The 16,825-nt window shown below is 39.8% G+C and overlaps 1 protein-coding gene across 2 annotated transcripts in view; it reads right to left on the bottom strand.

Moving 5' to 3' along the window:
• Window positions 1-16,825, bottom strand: part of DGKI (diacylglycerol kinase iota) — a 466,299-nt gene that overhangs the window by 124,858 nt on the left and 324,616 nt on the right. For both annotated transcript variants that reach the window (XM_060107765.1, XM_060107764.1), the window contains one exon: window positions 3,252-3,352. In XM_060107765.1, the coding sequence (XP_059963748.1) occupies window positions 3,252-3,352 (101 nt within the window). The remainder of the gene's footprint in view (window positions 1-3,251; window positions 3,353-16,825) is intronic.

Raw genomic sequence — 16,825 nt, forward strand, 5'->3', positions numbered from 1 at the left:
TTTTCTGCTTTAGGCCCTAGACTCATATGAATTATTATGGCCATTCAGAAGTGCAGAGGAAGCTGATGCCAGAAGTAAAGTTTAGCCAGTTTACCAGAGATAGAGTTTCATCTTGGCCAGTATCAGGTTATTCCAAATATAAACATGTATGTCATGTGTCAGTGAAACTCTTTTGTACTTAGAAATATAAGAAAATTAAAAAAAACTGATTACCCTTTGCCTAGACTATATGATTATATGCTTTATTAAGAACTCATTTATGTACTTCATTCTGATTATGGGAGTGAGTTTCTGCTATAATTATTATAGATTTACTTTAAGAAATTTTTTTTAATATGGCTACTTTCTCCTTATGTTCTATTTCAAGTTGAATAGACTTTCCTCTCCTGGACCGCATAACCATTATCTTGAGGATTAATAATTCATAAATCCAGTGAAAAAACTATAACTGTTTTAAGCAAGTCTGAAATTTACCAATAAGAGCAGAAGGAGAGACTGGCAAAGACTAACCCTCTCTGTGCTATTATTTTAGAGGAAATGCCGCCAGGTGAGTTGGGGCTAAATGGAAGGGAGACCGGAAGTATTTAAAAGACTATAGCCATCTCTCTCTCTGCCTAAATAAGCATGGCGATGAAAAGGGCTGCCCTCCTGTAATTACCACGGAGTCCTGCCTTACAGACAGAAGCAGGACTTTGTAGGACAACAAACATTGGAGCTTGTAATCTAATATGAATAATGATCCAGACACATGAGCAAGATTCTATTAAATGGTGAAGGAAAACAGCCACATGCTGCCTAGATGAGTCACTTGGTGTATCATCAAGAAAGGCAACTAATTTTTTGAACCCAGTAATGCAGGACTGCTCTAGTTTGGACTCGGATGTTGACAATAAATGAATGACCGAAGAGGATTCACCCGCTTTGTTCTTCCAGGATGCAGGTCAGAGCACATTCCTAGAGTCCCTTTTATCTAGATGTGTTCTCTCTATTTCATTTCATTAATGCTTCAGAAATAACCTATTTTGGCATGCACTGCACATTTGGATTTGAACTGGTTTTTGCCTTTATACTCAGTTTGAGCTGTCGGCCTTCCCATGAATCTGTAGTCACTTGCAAGTTGGAGCCGGGGAAGAAAGGGTGAGTATGAGTAAGTCCATAAACCCCCAAGGACACGCTTTCCTGAGCAGCCACAGTTGAGAAGCATCATCTCCATATATTAAATGTAGAATGACTGAGTTGGCTGCTTTTCCTCCTAATTCATATGTTGCTTTCCTCAAATCTTTAGAATGAGATAATGCTTTGATTCCCTCTTTGAGAGTTTCTTTGTTCTTCTGGGTCCCAAAAGACATGGCTGAATTTATTGGACTTATATTTATATCAAGTCACCTCCCCCAATTTGATATAAGAAGTTTCCTCACATAGATGTTTGATCACATAAGAGATGATAAGCAGAGTACTTGCCAGGAAATGTCATCTTGTAAAAACTCAACTCACAATTACCTCTGGCAATAGCAGACAGATAATGCCCCAGAAAAGATAGAAGAGGTCATTGAAATCCACAGATAAGCTTCAAATCTCATTTCAGCCAAAAATTTCAAAAGCTTCCCCACTCCTAACTGACTCTCCTCAGAGTTGACGGTAAGCTGCAAAATATTACTGGCTTGAGATCCGGTCTCTTTTTTAATTTTTCAAACTGGTAAGCTATTTGTTTAGAAGTTTGTAAGAAAAAGAACATAAAACACCATTCTTTATCATTAGTAGCCTCTAAAAGTCAGTTTAATTTACCCTGTAGCTACATCTCCCATTGCAAACATATAGGTCCACCACCTTATGGGTTAAATTAGAGTTTGTGCTAGTCTGGCCCACATGACCTCATTTACATTAGAAAATATAATCTGCCATTGGCAGAAGGGGGAAATGCAGAAGCTCAGGGAATTGTTCCTCCTCCACCTCAAAGCATTGCTACCAAAGGGAAGAGGAGTGAAGCATGGAGCGAGAAGGCTGGGGAGAAGCTGAAGGATATTGACGTTTACAGAAAAGGATGAAGAGGGTTGAGGAAGCTGAAGCAGTGAAAGCATGGAGAGAGAAATCCCATACAGGATGCCCTGGTAGGTTTAGTGCCTGAGTAACGGGGGAAGCGGATCCTTGCTCACTGTCACCTCCAGGTCTGAAAGTCCCTGCCCCACCCTGAGACTGTCCCTGGATTTTGGGACTTCCATCCAGTACACCCCACTACAGATCACAGGTTCAGGAATCAAAGCTCAGAAACGTGCCCCCTACTCCCCTCCTGCCAGTGTTAACTATTGCATCTCCTACACCTTCAGGCAGGTCCACACTTGGGGCCAGTTTGGGTTTTAGTTCATAAATCTCTGGTTCTATACAACACTCCCTTCTCTCTGTTGGCATCCCTGCCTGTGCCCTTGGACACTGGCCCTCGTCTTCTCTGCCTTTACTGCACTTGACTACTGGCCCCCACAATTAAGAAGGAACCCAGAACCCTAATATCCAACACACCTGTAGTCTTAACTGCTTCTGGCCGACGTTCCCCAGTTACCTCATATATTTTTATGGTACAGACAAAGATCTAAAATAGTGACTAGAATGTAAAAAATGCCCAATAAATATGGAATATTGAGCAAGGTGATCTAACAGTTATATATATTTAAAGACGCATGTGGAAAATACGAACATTGAAAAGGAATTTGTATGTTGACTCAACTTAAGGTTTCAGAAGCACTGGCACCTCATCAATGACTCATTTTACCATGACATTTACTAGGCTGTGGGCCTTTCTTTGACGTCATACAATCACACAACAGCTAGAAGTGAAGGACGTGTCTTCCCAGATAACTCTGTCACACTGGCCTGAAGAATGAGGACAGTATTTGGTAATGCAGCCTCCAGGAAGAGACGTGAGCTGTCTCAAGAATTTTCTAGATGTTACTATACCATGTTGTATCACCATCATTCTGCTTTTCTCATTTTAGGTAAACCTGAGACTAAAATGGTTAATAAACCAGGAGATCCTAACATGGCCTCAAGAGCAGAACTATTTTATTCTGATTTCCTTTTCTAGTTCCATCTTCTTCAGCCCATATAGCATCACTTGGGGTTCACATGTTACTACACTTCCCTTCATTTCTTTAATCATGACTTTCAGACACAAGGTGAATCTATCCATCAAACCAAGGAGGACCAAGAAGCTGAAAACAGGCTGATCCCATGGTATCCATTATGCACTTCCAACTTACAAGCTTCCCGGAGTTTCTCTTTGTCATAGTGGAATCCTTCATAGTCTTGTAAACTGATTTTGTTCACCCGGATCCTCAGACGGTCTGGGACAGACTGGGGACTGTAAAACAAGAACCGAATGGTCAGATATCAAGGAGAGAATGGAATTGGGAGTTATATGCACCCGGACGGACTAAAGGCAATATCATCTCTTATGAAGAAGAAAGAGTTCACATTCAAACCAGAATCATGGGATCTTGATCAGAATACAGCAGTTATCTGGAGAACAGTTATCTGGAGAACACTTCTCTGGAGCCCTCAAGTTTCTGGAATGGAGGTAAGAGCATGGGAATAAGCAGAAAAAGCTTCTGGAGCCCACTCATTTTTTTTTTTTTACTAACTTATTAAAAACTCCAATAAGATTCTGTGTTCAGTTCCACAATAAATTAGATGCAGCTAATCTGAAGTGCTGAGAAGTGGTGTAGAGCTGGAAAGAACTGCTTTAGCAAATATGCCCACAACAGCTTGGCTCTCAGACGAGACAGGAAAACATAAAAATCAAACCAAGAATCCAGAAAGTACAGGGCTGAGAATGAAATGGCTCCACACACCTCGAACTCCCTGGGGGCACTTCTCAGTCAAAGCAAATTACAATAAATGCTGCCTGTGATGGTGCCACTGAGGACCCCAAAATGGAGGAAAAGTGTTAAAACACGTACAACATGCATTCTTTGGGAAGAGAATGAAGTATTGAATTCATTTTAAAGGAATTCAAACTGGTTCAGGATAGATAGTGAACAATTAAAAGGGGTCGTACCAAACTTTCTGAAGCATCCTATTCACCCTCAGAATGTATTTTACCTGGATTCCTTGGATGTTTTTAACTAATATTTTCAAAATAGTTTAATCATGGGCATTAGTCGAGTGAAATAATTTGATCTTCATCATCACCACTATGGAACAGTATATTTATTCAATATATTAATATAACACAATCCCCATTTGTCTTTATTGCTTCTCCTGTCTTATATTATGGGGTAAAAGTCCCCATTGACTGAAGCAGAAAGAATAGCATTAGTCCTCAATTCACTTCAGGAAAAGAAAGAAAGGAAGGAAAGGAAGGGAAGGAAGGAAGGAAGGAAGGAAAAGAGAGAGGGAAAGAGAGAAAGAGAAAAAGAAAAAAGGAAGGAAAGACGAAAGAGGAGGAAGGGGCGGGAGAGAGAAGAAAGAGGAAAAGGATGGATGGAAGGACAGAGTGATACTTTAAAAATATTGTCAGGATACCTCTACCCCAACCTCCAGCACACATGCACTCACACACCCAATTTCACTGCAGCTCTGGAAGAGGGAGAAATCATTTTAATTTCATTCTCTTGTCTAAAAACTCATTTTAGGGCAAAGTATAACAACTCCTTCCATACGTACTCCAACTTAACAGGCACTGGTGAATAAAACTGACATGAGTAAGTTGGGATGGGAGATGTGGTTTAAAGCACATTTGTGAATGAGCAGAACAGACCTTTAATATCACACATACCCACACCGCCATTTACAGGTAGGGAACCTGAGGTTCAGAAAGGTAAAGTGATTTTAAGGTCACAGAGCTACTAAGTGACAGAGCTGGGAGCAGAGTCTTGGACTCTTCATTCATCCCTTTTATGCTCCTTCTATTATACGATGCCAAGAATCCCACAGATTGACAGCAAAGCCATAGAGCCTGGATTAGCAGAGTCGGACGATCCCTACGTGATGCTCAGACTCTTTGGTCAATGAACAATCGACAGGGGGCTGGTTAAGTAAACTGCTGGTACAAACAGAAGAACGCAGGGCAAATATTACAAATGAGTGTCTACCTTTAGAAGAAAGTCTGAGTACAATATGTTGTTAAGTGAAAAACAAAGTCATCGAAAATTACATATGGCATAATCTCCTTCATGTGAATTGTGGAATTTAGGAGTTTATAGAGAAGTGTCTGAAGAAGATGTTCAGTAAGCTGTTTGAGATGGTTACATGTACACATGGTGGGATTTGGGGATTATTTTACACTGAGTATCATCATTTTTAGAAAAATAATGTAATTATTTGAAAGGTACATCAATAAGTAAATAAATGGTAACTCAGGGCAAGAGTAAAAGTAAGGATTATATCAGTGTTAGGTGTTAGATGTAAGTAGATAGGAAAGAATTGTTAACAGAGTAACCACACACCATTCACACCAAATGCTGATTTTGAAATTAAGAGGGGCCTGATCTTTTTTTTGGCTGCACCACACGGCATGTGGGAATCTTATTTCCCCGACCAGGGATCAAACCTGTGTCCCCTGCAGTGGAAGCGCGGAGTCCTAACCACTGGACCGCCAGGGAACTCCCAAGAGGTGCCTCATCTTTTTAATGTCAAGTTCACTCCAGTGAACTGCAAAGATTTTAATTAGCAAATACTCTCCTGCAAGCGTAGCAGATAAGAGGGAAGCTGGAAACATAGAACGCGGTGGCCCATCATACTCTGTAACAGGAGAAGAGAGAGGGCAGAGGCTGAAAGAGCTCCGCCAAAACATTTTTTGAGGTAACAGCAGATCTAGTGGCAGTGAGCTCTGGTCCTCTCCAGTGAGCTGGAGTCCAGAGCTGGCTATGGCAGCAGCTGCCAAGTTTGAAATGGGATTCAGAGAGTGACTGCAGACCGGTCCCCGCACCCCTCCTCCAGGGGGCTCCTCGTGGGCTAACCAGCGTGAACCACCTTTCTCAAAATCCAACAAGTGTCTGCTCTCTGTCCACACACTTCTGCCTTCCAGGTTCTCATCTGAACCCACTGATTCCCACCACACACTACTGCCCCCTGAACCACAGCCTCCCACCAATCTTACAGAACTTTCCAGACCCCAAATGAATTCATATATTATCTCACTTCACCTCCAGAATGGAAAAGAGTGGAGACTCTCACTAACCAGCTGACACTCTGTTCCTTCCACTTCCTACACATTCACTCTTCTGCTCTCATCTCCCGTCTTCTCCCAACAACCTACAACACATCCCACTTTCCCACCAGTGGCAGCTTGCTTGAAACCAGCCTTCTGACTAGGGTACCTGGTATTTGGCCTGCTATCAAATGGTGCCCCAGATCAGGCCAATCAGGAAGGTTGCGGACATTCACCCAGAGGCTCCCTGATGGATAATCCCTTTGAATTACTCTGGACCCTGGTATAAAGCGTAGGTACAGGAGGCAGCTCAGCAAAGTGGTTAAGAGCTCAGACTCTAGGTCAGATGGACTGGATTGGAAATAAAGTTCTTCCAGTTATTGGTTAATCAGGAAACTGTGCTTCAGCTTCCCCATAGGAAAGGTGGGGATAATAACAGTATTCACCTCGCGGGGATGTTAGGAGAATTAAGTGAGTCAACACAGGTCATGTGCTTAGAAGAATATCTGGCACATTGTAAGTGCTCGATATTAGGTATTATCAGTATAATTATTATTCTGAAGCTTGTTCTTTCAGGTAAGTTTCTGCCTAATAAACACTAGCATCTGCTGCTACCAGGTATTGGAAGGAGATTAGGGCATATGCAGGAACTCCCTAGATACTTCTAACAAGCTGCTGGGCTTCCTCTGGGGGCAAACCGTCTAGCCTGGCTGGTGTCATGATTCTCCTGGATCTTCTCTCACTTGGTATCTTACAGGCCAAGCGATAACATGAAAACAGACAACTAGAACATGGGGGAGAAAAGTGCACAGAGATGAAATGAAAGCCAAGTAATTCGATTGTGTCCCTTGATGGCAAAATATATTAGTGTCCCATTAATGGCTGACCGGAGGTGAAGGATGACAAAGCTATTCCTTGGACTCTGGGGAACAGCACTGCCATTAGTCTTCTAAAATTAAATTTTGCCAAGAAAGTTAGCAGCGCACAGAAGAGACTAACAACCTGGTAAAAATGGATTTGCCTTTGTGCCAACTTCTACCCCAAGCTACTCTATACTAATTTAAGCTCTGTATCAGGGGTTCTAAACCTGACTTCCATGGAACCCCTCAAGGTCCCTAAAAAGGACTCAGCAATCAGTGAACGTCCTTTAAAATCAGGACAATGGCCCCAACCTGTCGCCTTCTCATGAATTTCCTCTGAAACATCAAGAATACATTCCTTGTGTAGAGTGGAAGTTGATGGCTCTGAACTTCACTCATAACATCATGACTTTCTCAAGAACCATAATAAAAGCACCTCTCGCTCAAGTCACTAACAGGGGCCTCAAAATCTCCAGACTGTACCTTCTCTCTCCACCTATGCACACCTGTTACCTTGAGATGCTGGAGGGGGTGGGGGGTAGGTGCAGAGCCATCAAGACAACTCCCTGAACACAACTTAGATCTAATTTTCATCATTCTCTGCTACCCTTTAGTTCCTGCCGATAGATTTTTTTATTTGACTCTTCAAAGACTTTCAATCCATTAGTGTCAAATTCTTTCCTTATGCCTCCAACTTTCTTCATTCTTTCAGTCAATTTCTTTACTACACATTGTCTCTCACAGACTGCTAAAAGACTCCTCTCATCCCAGTCTCCTATGTACAGACACCCCTCATGGGTGGAAGGGATGAGTTGGGTGCTTTTGTTCCCACTTGCAGACAATTGACATCACGTAGTCCCTTCTTCTCACTGGAAACACAAATCACCTGGCAGTAACACCACTTAATGTTAAGACAATATAGCACAGCCCATAAAGCAGGACGCAGAATCAGGAAAATCTTAGTTCCAATCTGAACTCTATCAATTAACACACATTTGACATTCAGAGCTCTAAAGTTACCTTCTCTAAACCATTTTCCGATCTGAAAACGGGACTAATAGGAATATAGTGAGAACTGAATGAGAAGATGCATGTAAGGCAGTTAGCACACTCCTGTGAATAGTAAGTTTTCAAGTATAACGTATTGTTATTTTGTTACTATTATTAGCATCCTGATGCTTCTTCAATTTCCACAGGCCTTTTAAAAAAACTCAGTTCTGAATAGTAATATCACAGCAGAAGCCACAGTCATAGCTCTAAATAGGAGTTAGTGGATCTCAAACCTTAGCAGGATTTGAGTCTGCTGACATGGGTTGGGTGACAAGGTGCAGAGTTACGTAGCCGTCTATCGTCCGTTGAATGAGAATGCAAGTGGGGACTGTGAATGTTTGCAAGATATTCTACTTAAAGATATTAAGGATATAAATCCTAATTCACATTACAGAGGACATCCTTAAAGCTGTATAATTATTCTACATTTTGTACCTTGCAAAAGTCCTGTTTTAACATTTCTTAAATGGTTCCGTGTAAGACTCACCCCTAAACCGCTATGTAGACTCATCAGTTTTTATGTCAAACTGTAATTTAACTGGGCCTTTGTTACTCATATATAGAGTTTTCCTTTGCAAGGTGGAAAAGCATCACAAGTCTCTTGAGGCCTGATATAATAATAATAATAATGAGGAGGAGGAGGAAGAGGGGAAGGAGAAGGGGAGGAGGGAGGAGGGAGGAGGGAGGGGAGTGGGAGGGGAGGAGGGAGGGGGAGGAGGAGGGGATGGAGAAGGGAGGGGAGGAGGGAGGAGGGAGGGGGAGGAGGGAGAAGGAAGGGGGAGGAGGGAGGGGGAGGAGGGAGAAGGAAGGGGGAGGAGGGAGAAGGAAGGGGGAGGAGGGAGGGAGGAGGGAGGAAGGAGGAGGGAGGAAGGAGGAGGGAGGAGAGAGGAGAAGAAGAAGGAGGGGGAGGAGGGGAGAGGGGAAGAAGAAGTAGTAATAGTTGTAGATTTAATTTCTTTCAAGAAATGTAAATGTGAGATTCTATTCAGTCATAACCTAGATATAATAAAGGATGTTTCTAACCAATCTTTAATAGAATTCATTTGAATTGGCTCTTGTTTTGTGAATGGAGTTTTGATTAAAATATTAATTTCTAGTGTGAATTCTTGGGATGAAAGACTATTTCCTCATCCTCCTTGCAGCTCCAGCACCTAAAATAGAGTCTGGTCTGTGTTGTTTACAATAACAAATAAATGAGTGAAATGCAAAAAAGTCAAATCCTTCTGGGACTCTCAGTGGCCCTGAGGCTTGAGCACAGTGTGGCATCAGACCATCCATGAGATGCTCACTAGAGGCTTTTCTCTTTGGGAGCCCCAGGCAACCCCTGCTGTGCACTTCTGTCCTTTGTCCATCTGGCTCTCTAGATCTGGAGGTAAATCCATGCTGGATTATGCTCTCTCACCCCCTTGCATCTTATCTCTAGTGGGATATGCACAAATAAAGAGGGAAGAACTTACAAAAAAAAAGAGGATGTCCCTGCCCGAAAGGCACATAAACCATTTCAGGACTGCTTGTTCTTTAATTAAATAGTGGTAAACCAGAAACTTTTACTACCAATCCTTTCATCAGCTATCAAGCTGGGCCTTATTAAAATATAACTATACTTAATGGCCTTCCCTTTAGCAACTTCCTAGAAATTGCGTACTTACCCTGGGACATTTCCAAACTATGACTGGTAATAACTTATCCAAGAACACATCCAAGTAGGCCCCTTTACATTGAGCAGTAAAACCAAATTGAATCAAGGCTTCTGAACAGAGATTAAAATGGACTTTTGACACCTACTGAGTTCAGAGAGAACTCTAATAATACAGTTGTCTCCTGCCTGGAGAACAATAAGTCAGGACTGTGAAATAAATTGTAAAAGGGATTTTGAATTTGGAACCAAGGATAAACCCAAATCACATCAGCGGCGGTCAATCACGACCTCCTACTGTCCGACATATGTTTCTGAGAAAGTACCTTTAAAGGTTGTTAATTCTTTTTTGATAGACATTCACTAAGTTCTTGGCTCCTTAAGACATCCATTTGTGAGGTGGCTAATAGAATATGCCACAGCTTACAAATTATTTGAGAGAGCTAGCATGCCAGATCTCCAACAAGATAATGGAATTAAAGCATTATAGGGTTGGGAGAGATCTCAGATGTCACCTAATTCAATATTTGCTATTCCATCTGACGCCATATTCCCCTATTCCATCTGCAAATGGCTGCTCAGCCTCTGCCTGATTCTTGTCTACTTGTGAGGTACAGGATGGAAGTGCCCTATTCCTTGTTTAGATCGCTCTAAGCATTTGTAAATTTTTCCTAAAGACTCTAAATGGCTCTCTCTCCGTGGTTTCTGTTTATTGACTTTTATTCTACTATTTGGGTCGGAGTTGGGTTTTAAGTCACTGAGGTAATCAGCCACAGGCACTAATGGCAAAGCTATGTAAACTTTAAGCACTAAAGCTAGACATATATCAAATAAATGTTTGCTGCCTTCATGGCTAATAAATTAAAAATAGGTTACAAGTAGCAAACATCAAAAAACTTTTATGCCATTGGTTGAAACAAAACTTCATCTTTAAAGTTTCTTGAGATCTTCAAATACACATTGAAATGCAGATTTTCATGCTTCCATCGAAAGTGGAATACATTTCTGTGCTTCTGAAATTGTAATAAATGAATACATGATAGAGTGAAATTAGCATTATTAGGTTCCTGGCATTTAAAGGAGAAGCAAAGAGGATGAACTAGTAGTGGCTTTACTTGGTGGCATCACAAAGCGGCTGGACCAGTACAGCAGTTTCATCATTTCTGCTATAAGGGAAAAGAAAAAGGCCAATAGCCTTCACCCATATTTCAGATCCTCCTTACCACCCATTGGCTTTTGTGGCAGTGACTGCCACAGCTGCTAAGGACTCGGTCATCCAACTCTGAGACTTTTATGTGGAACCTGCCCCACATACACTTAATGTTGCAACTTCCGGGTACCAGAGACACAGGTTTATTTTTTAAGTCATGGAAACTCAAACTCTCCTCTCCATAAGATTTCACAGTCTCTTCACTTTCTCCTTTCCCTTTATTCATGCATTTTAAATTTCCTTCCTAGTTTTCACCCTAATGCTCCCTTCAGCAGCATTTCACACGTGGTTAACTCTCTGCTCCTTGAAGCTCTTTTCTCTTGGATTTCAATCCAAAAAACTCTCCTGGTTTCCGAACTAAATTTCTGCCTGCTCCTTCTTTCTCCTCCTCTAGATATCTTCCAAATATGGATGCTTCTCTACCCCCTCCACTAAAACCGTCATGGACCAAGACCAAACTACTATCATCTTGCACCTAACTAACTGTGCCCCTGGCACCCATTAACACCCTCATCACACTGCAGATGCAGCAGTTGGTGTGAAATGTAAACGTGATCATGACATGATGATTTTGATACCTTCCCTTATACTCTGTACAAAATCAATAAGCTAAAAGGATATGTTGTACAGCACAGGGAATATAGCCAATAATTTATAATAACTACAAATGGAGTATAATCTAGAAAAATTCTGAATCACTACGTTGTATACCTGAATGAATATAATATTGTAAATCTCAATTAAAAAAGAAGTGAATGCCCAGCTATCTATATACACCTATCTTTACATCTCCCACAATGTGTATTAAATATGAGGCTTTCAACATCTTTAAGTTACTGCTCCCCATCTAGACTTGCTACTTCTGCAATGAGAAAAATGATTTTTCACGATAACTGACTACATGATTCGTTTCACCGAATCATGTGTTATACATATCGTTCATCATTGTCCAGAATGAGAACCACTCAACAGAATTTGGATCAAAGGAAAAATCAGTTCCCATTACTAAAGCCAACAAACGGAATAATCTCAATGCTCACGTATCTTATCATTGCTGCGCTCTCCTCACGTATGGAGTTGATTCTCTGGCTTGCCTCTGGTTAATGTGAGTGGAGAATTTCTACCTGTGATTAGATACCATCTACAGATTTAAGTCTTATGAAAGTGGAATCTCCTTCCCTGATATTTGCTGAATTGGTAACTAGGGATGACAACCTTTCAGGAAAAAAAGAAGCCTTAGAATAGGAGTTTTACACCTTAAGTTCCCACTTATACTTTTTTTATAATATTTTATGTTTAAAAGTACAAAATTTGGAGTACATAAAGAGTATAAAAATATCATGATGAAAGGCAAGGAAAACAAATACCACAGGAAATAAAGAGGGATGGAAATCAGAGGAAGAGAGAATATGCATTTTTTTTTTAGCAGAATTCTACAAAGTCAAATTGCTGAGATGAAGAACAGCTGGAATGGGAAAAGTAAAGAACTCAAGCCCTGTCTTTCATCACACCCAGCCAAAAAGCATTTCCACTTTATGAAGTAATTCCATGTAATGGAGGTTTCCTGTATTAAAAATGACTAAAGATTCTATCATAAAATGCTAATATGAGCTACTCTGAGTACTGTAGCCTGCAATAGCATAGAGAATTATTTTGCTGTTCTGAATGTAGAGGACCATTAATCACTATCTCCAATGAGAAGGAATCACTGGGCTTGAACCAATGAGACATAATAGGATAATATTACTCCCGAGCCATCTAAATGGTTTCAGATCTCATGTGCTCAGAAAGGAAAATATTTTTTACTTCAAGTTTCAATTTCGATATATCAAACAAAGGGAAAACCTTTTATGTATTTGCTACTTAAATTGTAAAAATCTTCCCTTGGGTTTTGCAGTCGTTAAATGTTGTAATATCCTGCTCTTATTTGCAACTGATAAAGAAACTGACTTTTCTTTGGGGGAAAAGAGCATGGAGCAAGTGATAGGACTTGAGTAGCTGCAAAAGTATTATTTCACAGAAGAAAAAACTTCTGGCCTTTCACATACATCCTGAAAGACACTGGAAGTAGGCTTAAAACCTAACTTATTTGCTCATCCTCTAGTAACCAAGCACTTTCATGAATCAAGTGGAGGTATTTGCGTGGGTGTCTATATAACATTAAAACAGCATTTTTACAAAAAGAAAAAAAACCCTAGCATACATACAAGTTTTAGTATTTAACATTTACTTCACCTATAAACCTACAGAAAAAATCAAGAATTTAGGATTGTTTATAAGTAAAAATAACCAAACAAAGCAGTGGCCAAAAATGCATAAAGCAGTAATGCAGTGAAAATAAATATAACTGTCTTTTGAGGTGGAGAAATGCTGTAACTCCAATCAGCTTGAGAAAGGATTGGATGCATGAATTACAAGATGTGTTCTTATTGAAAAGTTATCATGCAAACTGTGTGGAAGGAGCTCTGCATCCCTAGGAAACAGGCTCAGTAAGGAGAGGATTCCATGTTTTGTTCCATATCAAGAAAATAAAAACTAAGTATTGGCCTGACAATAAATGGCATCACATAAGAAACATTTCCATAAATGGTTTCAGCCTTCTACAGGCTGATAGAAAGACTGTTATAAAAAGACTCATATATTTTCCTAAAAACTGGATATCAGAGAAATAATATTTGCAAAGTTGTTTTTTCTTAATAGGTAGTATTTCACTGTGCTATGTTTTTTTTTTTTTTTTTTTTTTTTGCAGTACTCAGGTCTCTCACTGTTGTGGCCTCTCCCGTTGCAGAGCACAGGCTCTGGACACGAAGGCTCAGCAGCCATGGCTCACGGGCCCAGCCGCTTCGTGGCATGTGGGATCCTCCTGGACCGGGGCACGAACCCGTGTCCCCTGCATCGGCAGGTGGACTCTCAACCACTGCACCACCAGGGAAGCCGTGCGCTATGTTTTGACTCAGATTCCTCCCAGGTTGACAATGGCTCTCCAAGGTTTGGAATACTCAGTGGTGCTGCATTTAGCTCTGGAGAGAGATACGGTATCATTAACTCTCCTATCCTTCAACCTACAGTTGGTGGAAAGCTAAGTCTCTCACTTGTAGCACAGATGTGCCCCCATTACCCCATGTGTCCTTGTCAGAAATCCAAGAAAAAAGAATCAGAGAATCCTCTAAACCCGACTCTTCTTTCCAACTCAGCAAATTCAGCCAATTAGGGGGAAACTTTTCACCACCTTTCTCTAATTTCTGATCCAATGACTAAGGAATTTTATTTTTGGAACCATCCTTCTTGATAGCATAAGAATAGACAGACTAAAGACACATTGCTAGAACAGAACTTGTAAAAATCATAGAACAATTCTCTTACTACCACAATTACTCATCAACAAAAATAACTTTTGTAAGATTTGACAGTAAACTTGAGAAAAAAAGTTCCTTAGGATAAACTTTTAGTGGTAGACAAATTACTTGGATGACGATGAAGAAACACAAAATAACCAGCTGAAATATTAATTGGTTAATATTTTAGTGCTACCAATACTAAAAGGAAAATAGGAAAAGAGAGGAAAAAAGGTTTCTGTTGAAAATGTCACAACGGAATGTGAAAATAATTTGGGGTACTTTTGCAAGTCCCATTTGTTTCTATCCTCTCACTTATCACATTTAAGTAGATCAAGTCTCTACCAAAGGCAGTATCCTAACATACTCATAAACCAAGAACCTTTCTTCAAGGAAACATGTAATTGTTGTACTTCGCCTGTACAATAAAATACCGTCAGACCAAAAGATTTATGTATGTCCCAACTAGAGGACATAAATCACTTCGAGAGCAGCAGAGTCTAAATGATTAAGGAAAATAATTATAGTTCTCTGTAATATAAAGCTGAAAAGCTTTGTCTTTTTTGTTCCATTTGTAATTCTTCCAATGCCATGTTCATTTTACTCAAATATCTTAGCTACAACTTTTGGAACTTGCTACATTCTTTTCAGAGTTCCATTTTCTGACACAAAATGTGATGATGAGTTCTGGGGATTAATTAAATCTAGCATCAAGTATTTTCTTTTTATGTCTTTTAAAATGTACTCTCTTTTCATTTCATATAAGTGTTTCAGGGTATTATGACAGAAAAGGGAAACTCAATTGCATTGGTATAATTCAGCTGAAACTCTCCTATAAATGAAATGCACATTGCATTTCATTACCACCTCAGAAAAGCAATCTGAAATAAATACCCTCTTGGAACACTCAAAACAAAAGTCTAGATTTCTTTGTTATTGATAGTTCTTCATACTCTATGGCAGAATATGGTATCAGTTATCACTGCAGTACCAGAGTAAAAACTGAAATGCTTCTTTTTTTCTCTCTGAATGCAGCAATTCTATGACTAACATCACAGTTGTATCAGTTTATCTAAAGATATTAATAACTGTTTTCTAAAAGTATTTAGTTTTTTTCTGGGTGGAGAGTCCATTTGTAAGTAAATCTTTTATTCACAAAGACTAGCAAAATTACTCCTTTTCCTTGCCATTTATCATCTGTATTTTTATAGTTGTTTTATTATAATAATGTTTTAGGAATTCAGATCTGAACAAAAATTTAAAGTTCATACTGTAAACCACCTTATTTTACAGAAGATGAATTTTGGTCCATAGAGGTCACCAGTCTTATTGTACCCAGAGAGTTAATACTTAGAATCTACTATAAATAAAAGAGCAATGTCCTTTAGCCCCTTAGACAGTTTAATAAAAAAAGATTTTAAAGAATTAAACTATCAATATATGTATTGATAGTTGTGTGTATATACAACTCTATAGTTGTATATACAACTCTATAGTTTGTGTATACACAAAGTTCAACCTTCACACAGTTGGTAACAGAAAAAAACCCTGCAATTTATTCAAATTTATCTAGTATGATGCTGTTTTGGGCTAGGTTGTATGCCCCCAAAATTCATATGTTGAAGTCCTAACCCCCCAGTGCTGCAGAAATGTGACCGTATTTGGAGATAAGGTCTTTAAAGATGAACTAAGTTAAAATGAGGTCATATAGACACCAATCTGACTGGTGTCCTTATAAGAAGAAGAGATTAGGAGACAGACAGGGACAAAAGACAACGTGAAGACACAGGGAGAAGCTGGCCACGTCCAAGCCAAAGAGAGATGCCTCAGAAGAAACCAATCTTACCAACACCTCCATGTCAGACTTCCAGCCTCCAGACTGTGAGGAAATAAATTTATTTGTTTAAGCCACTGTGTCTGTGGTACTTTGTTATGGCATCCCTAGCAAAGTAATACAGATGCCTATTAAAAAGATGCACTAAGAGAACTAACACGCTTCATTTTAATCCTATAATTACTGTTGATAAAAAGATACATAATAGAGGAATGAGATGAATCTAAGTTTTTACTTTCCAAAATTTTAACCTCACTTGGAAAACTCTTCTGGCTCGATATCACTGTTAGGATTATCAGACCCTATTGGACTAATGTTACCTCTAAGGTCAGGCTTTTTAAATTTTAATTTTCTAAAATTTACTTTGATTAAACAAACAAAATTCATGAATTTCCCTCCCCTCTAGACTGCACCCCAAACTTCCTGCAAACCCTCCTCTTTACGCCCCGAAGCTCACTGTGCCCCATGCTCTGCAACAAGCCAACACCTGAGTGAGTATCGGCTTCACTTTTTTGTTGTTGTTTTTTCTTTTGAAGTGACCTTTCATTATACAAGAAGTGCTGACTCGCAGGACGTTTTCTACACAGACATGAATAATGCATCTCTAAAACTAAATTTTAAAAGCAACGAGATATAACTTTAAATGCTGAGGGAGTCCTAATACCCCTTTACATAACTGCACCAGATGCTCGAGCCACGCTCACCTTCTCCAAGAGAACACAGGCGCCATCCAACCCCCGAGGATGCGAGCAGGACCC

The sequence above is a fragment of the Mesoplodon densirostris genome, chromosome 9 (assembly GCF_025265405.1).
Source record: "Mesoplodon densirostris isolate mMesDen1 chromosome 9, mMesDen1 primary haplotype, whole genome shotgun sequence".
In the NCBI taxonomy this organism is placed as follows: domain Eukaryota; kingdom Metazoa; phylum Chordata; class Mammalia; order Artiodactyla; family Ziphiidae; genus Mesoplodon; species Mesoplodon densirostris.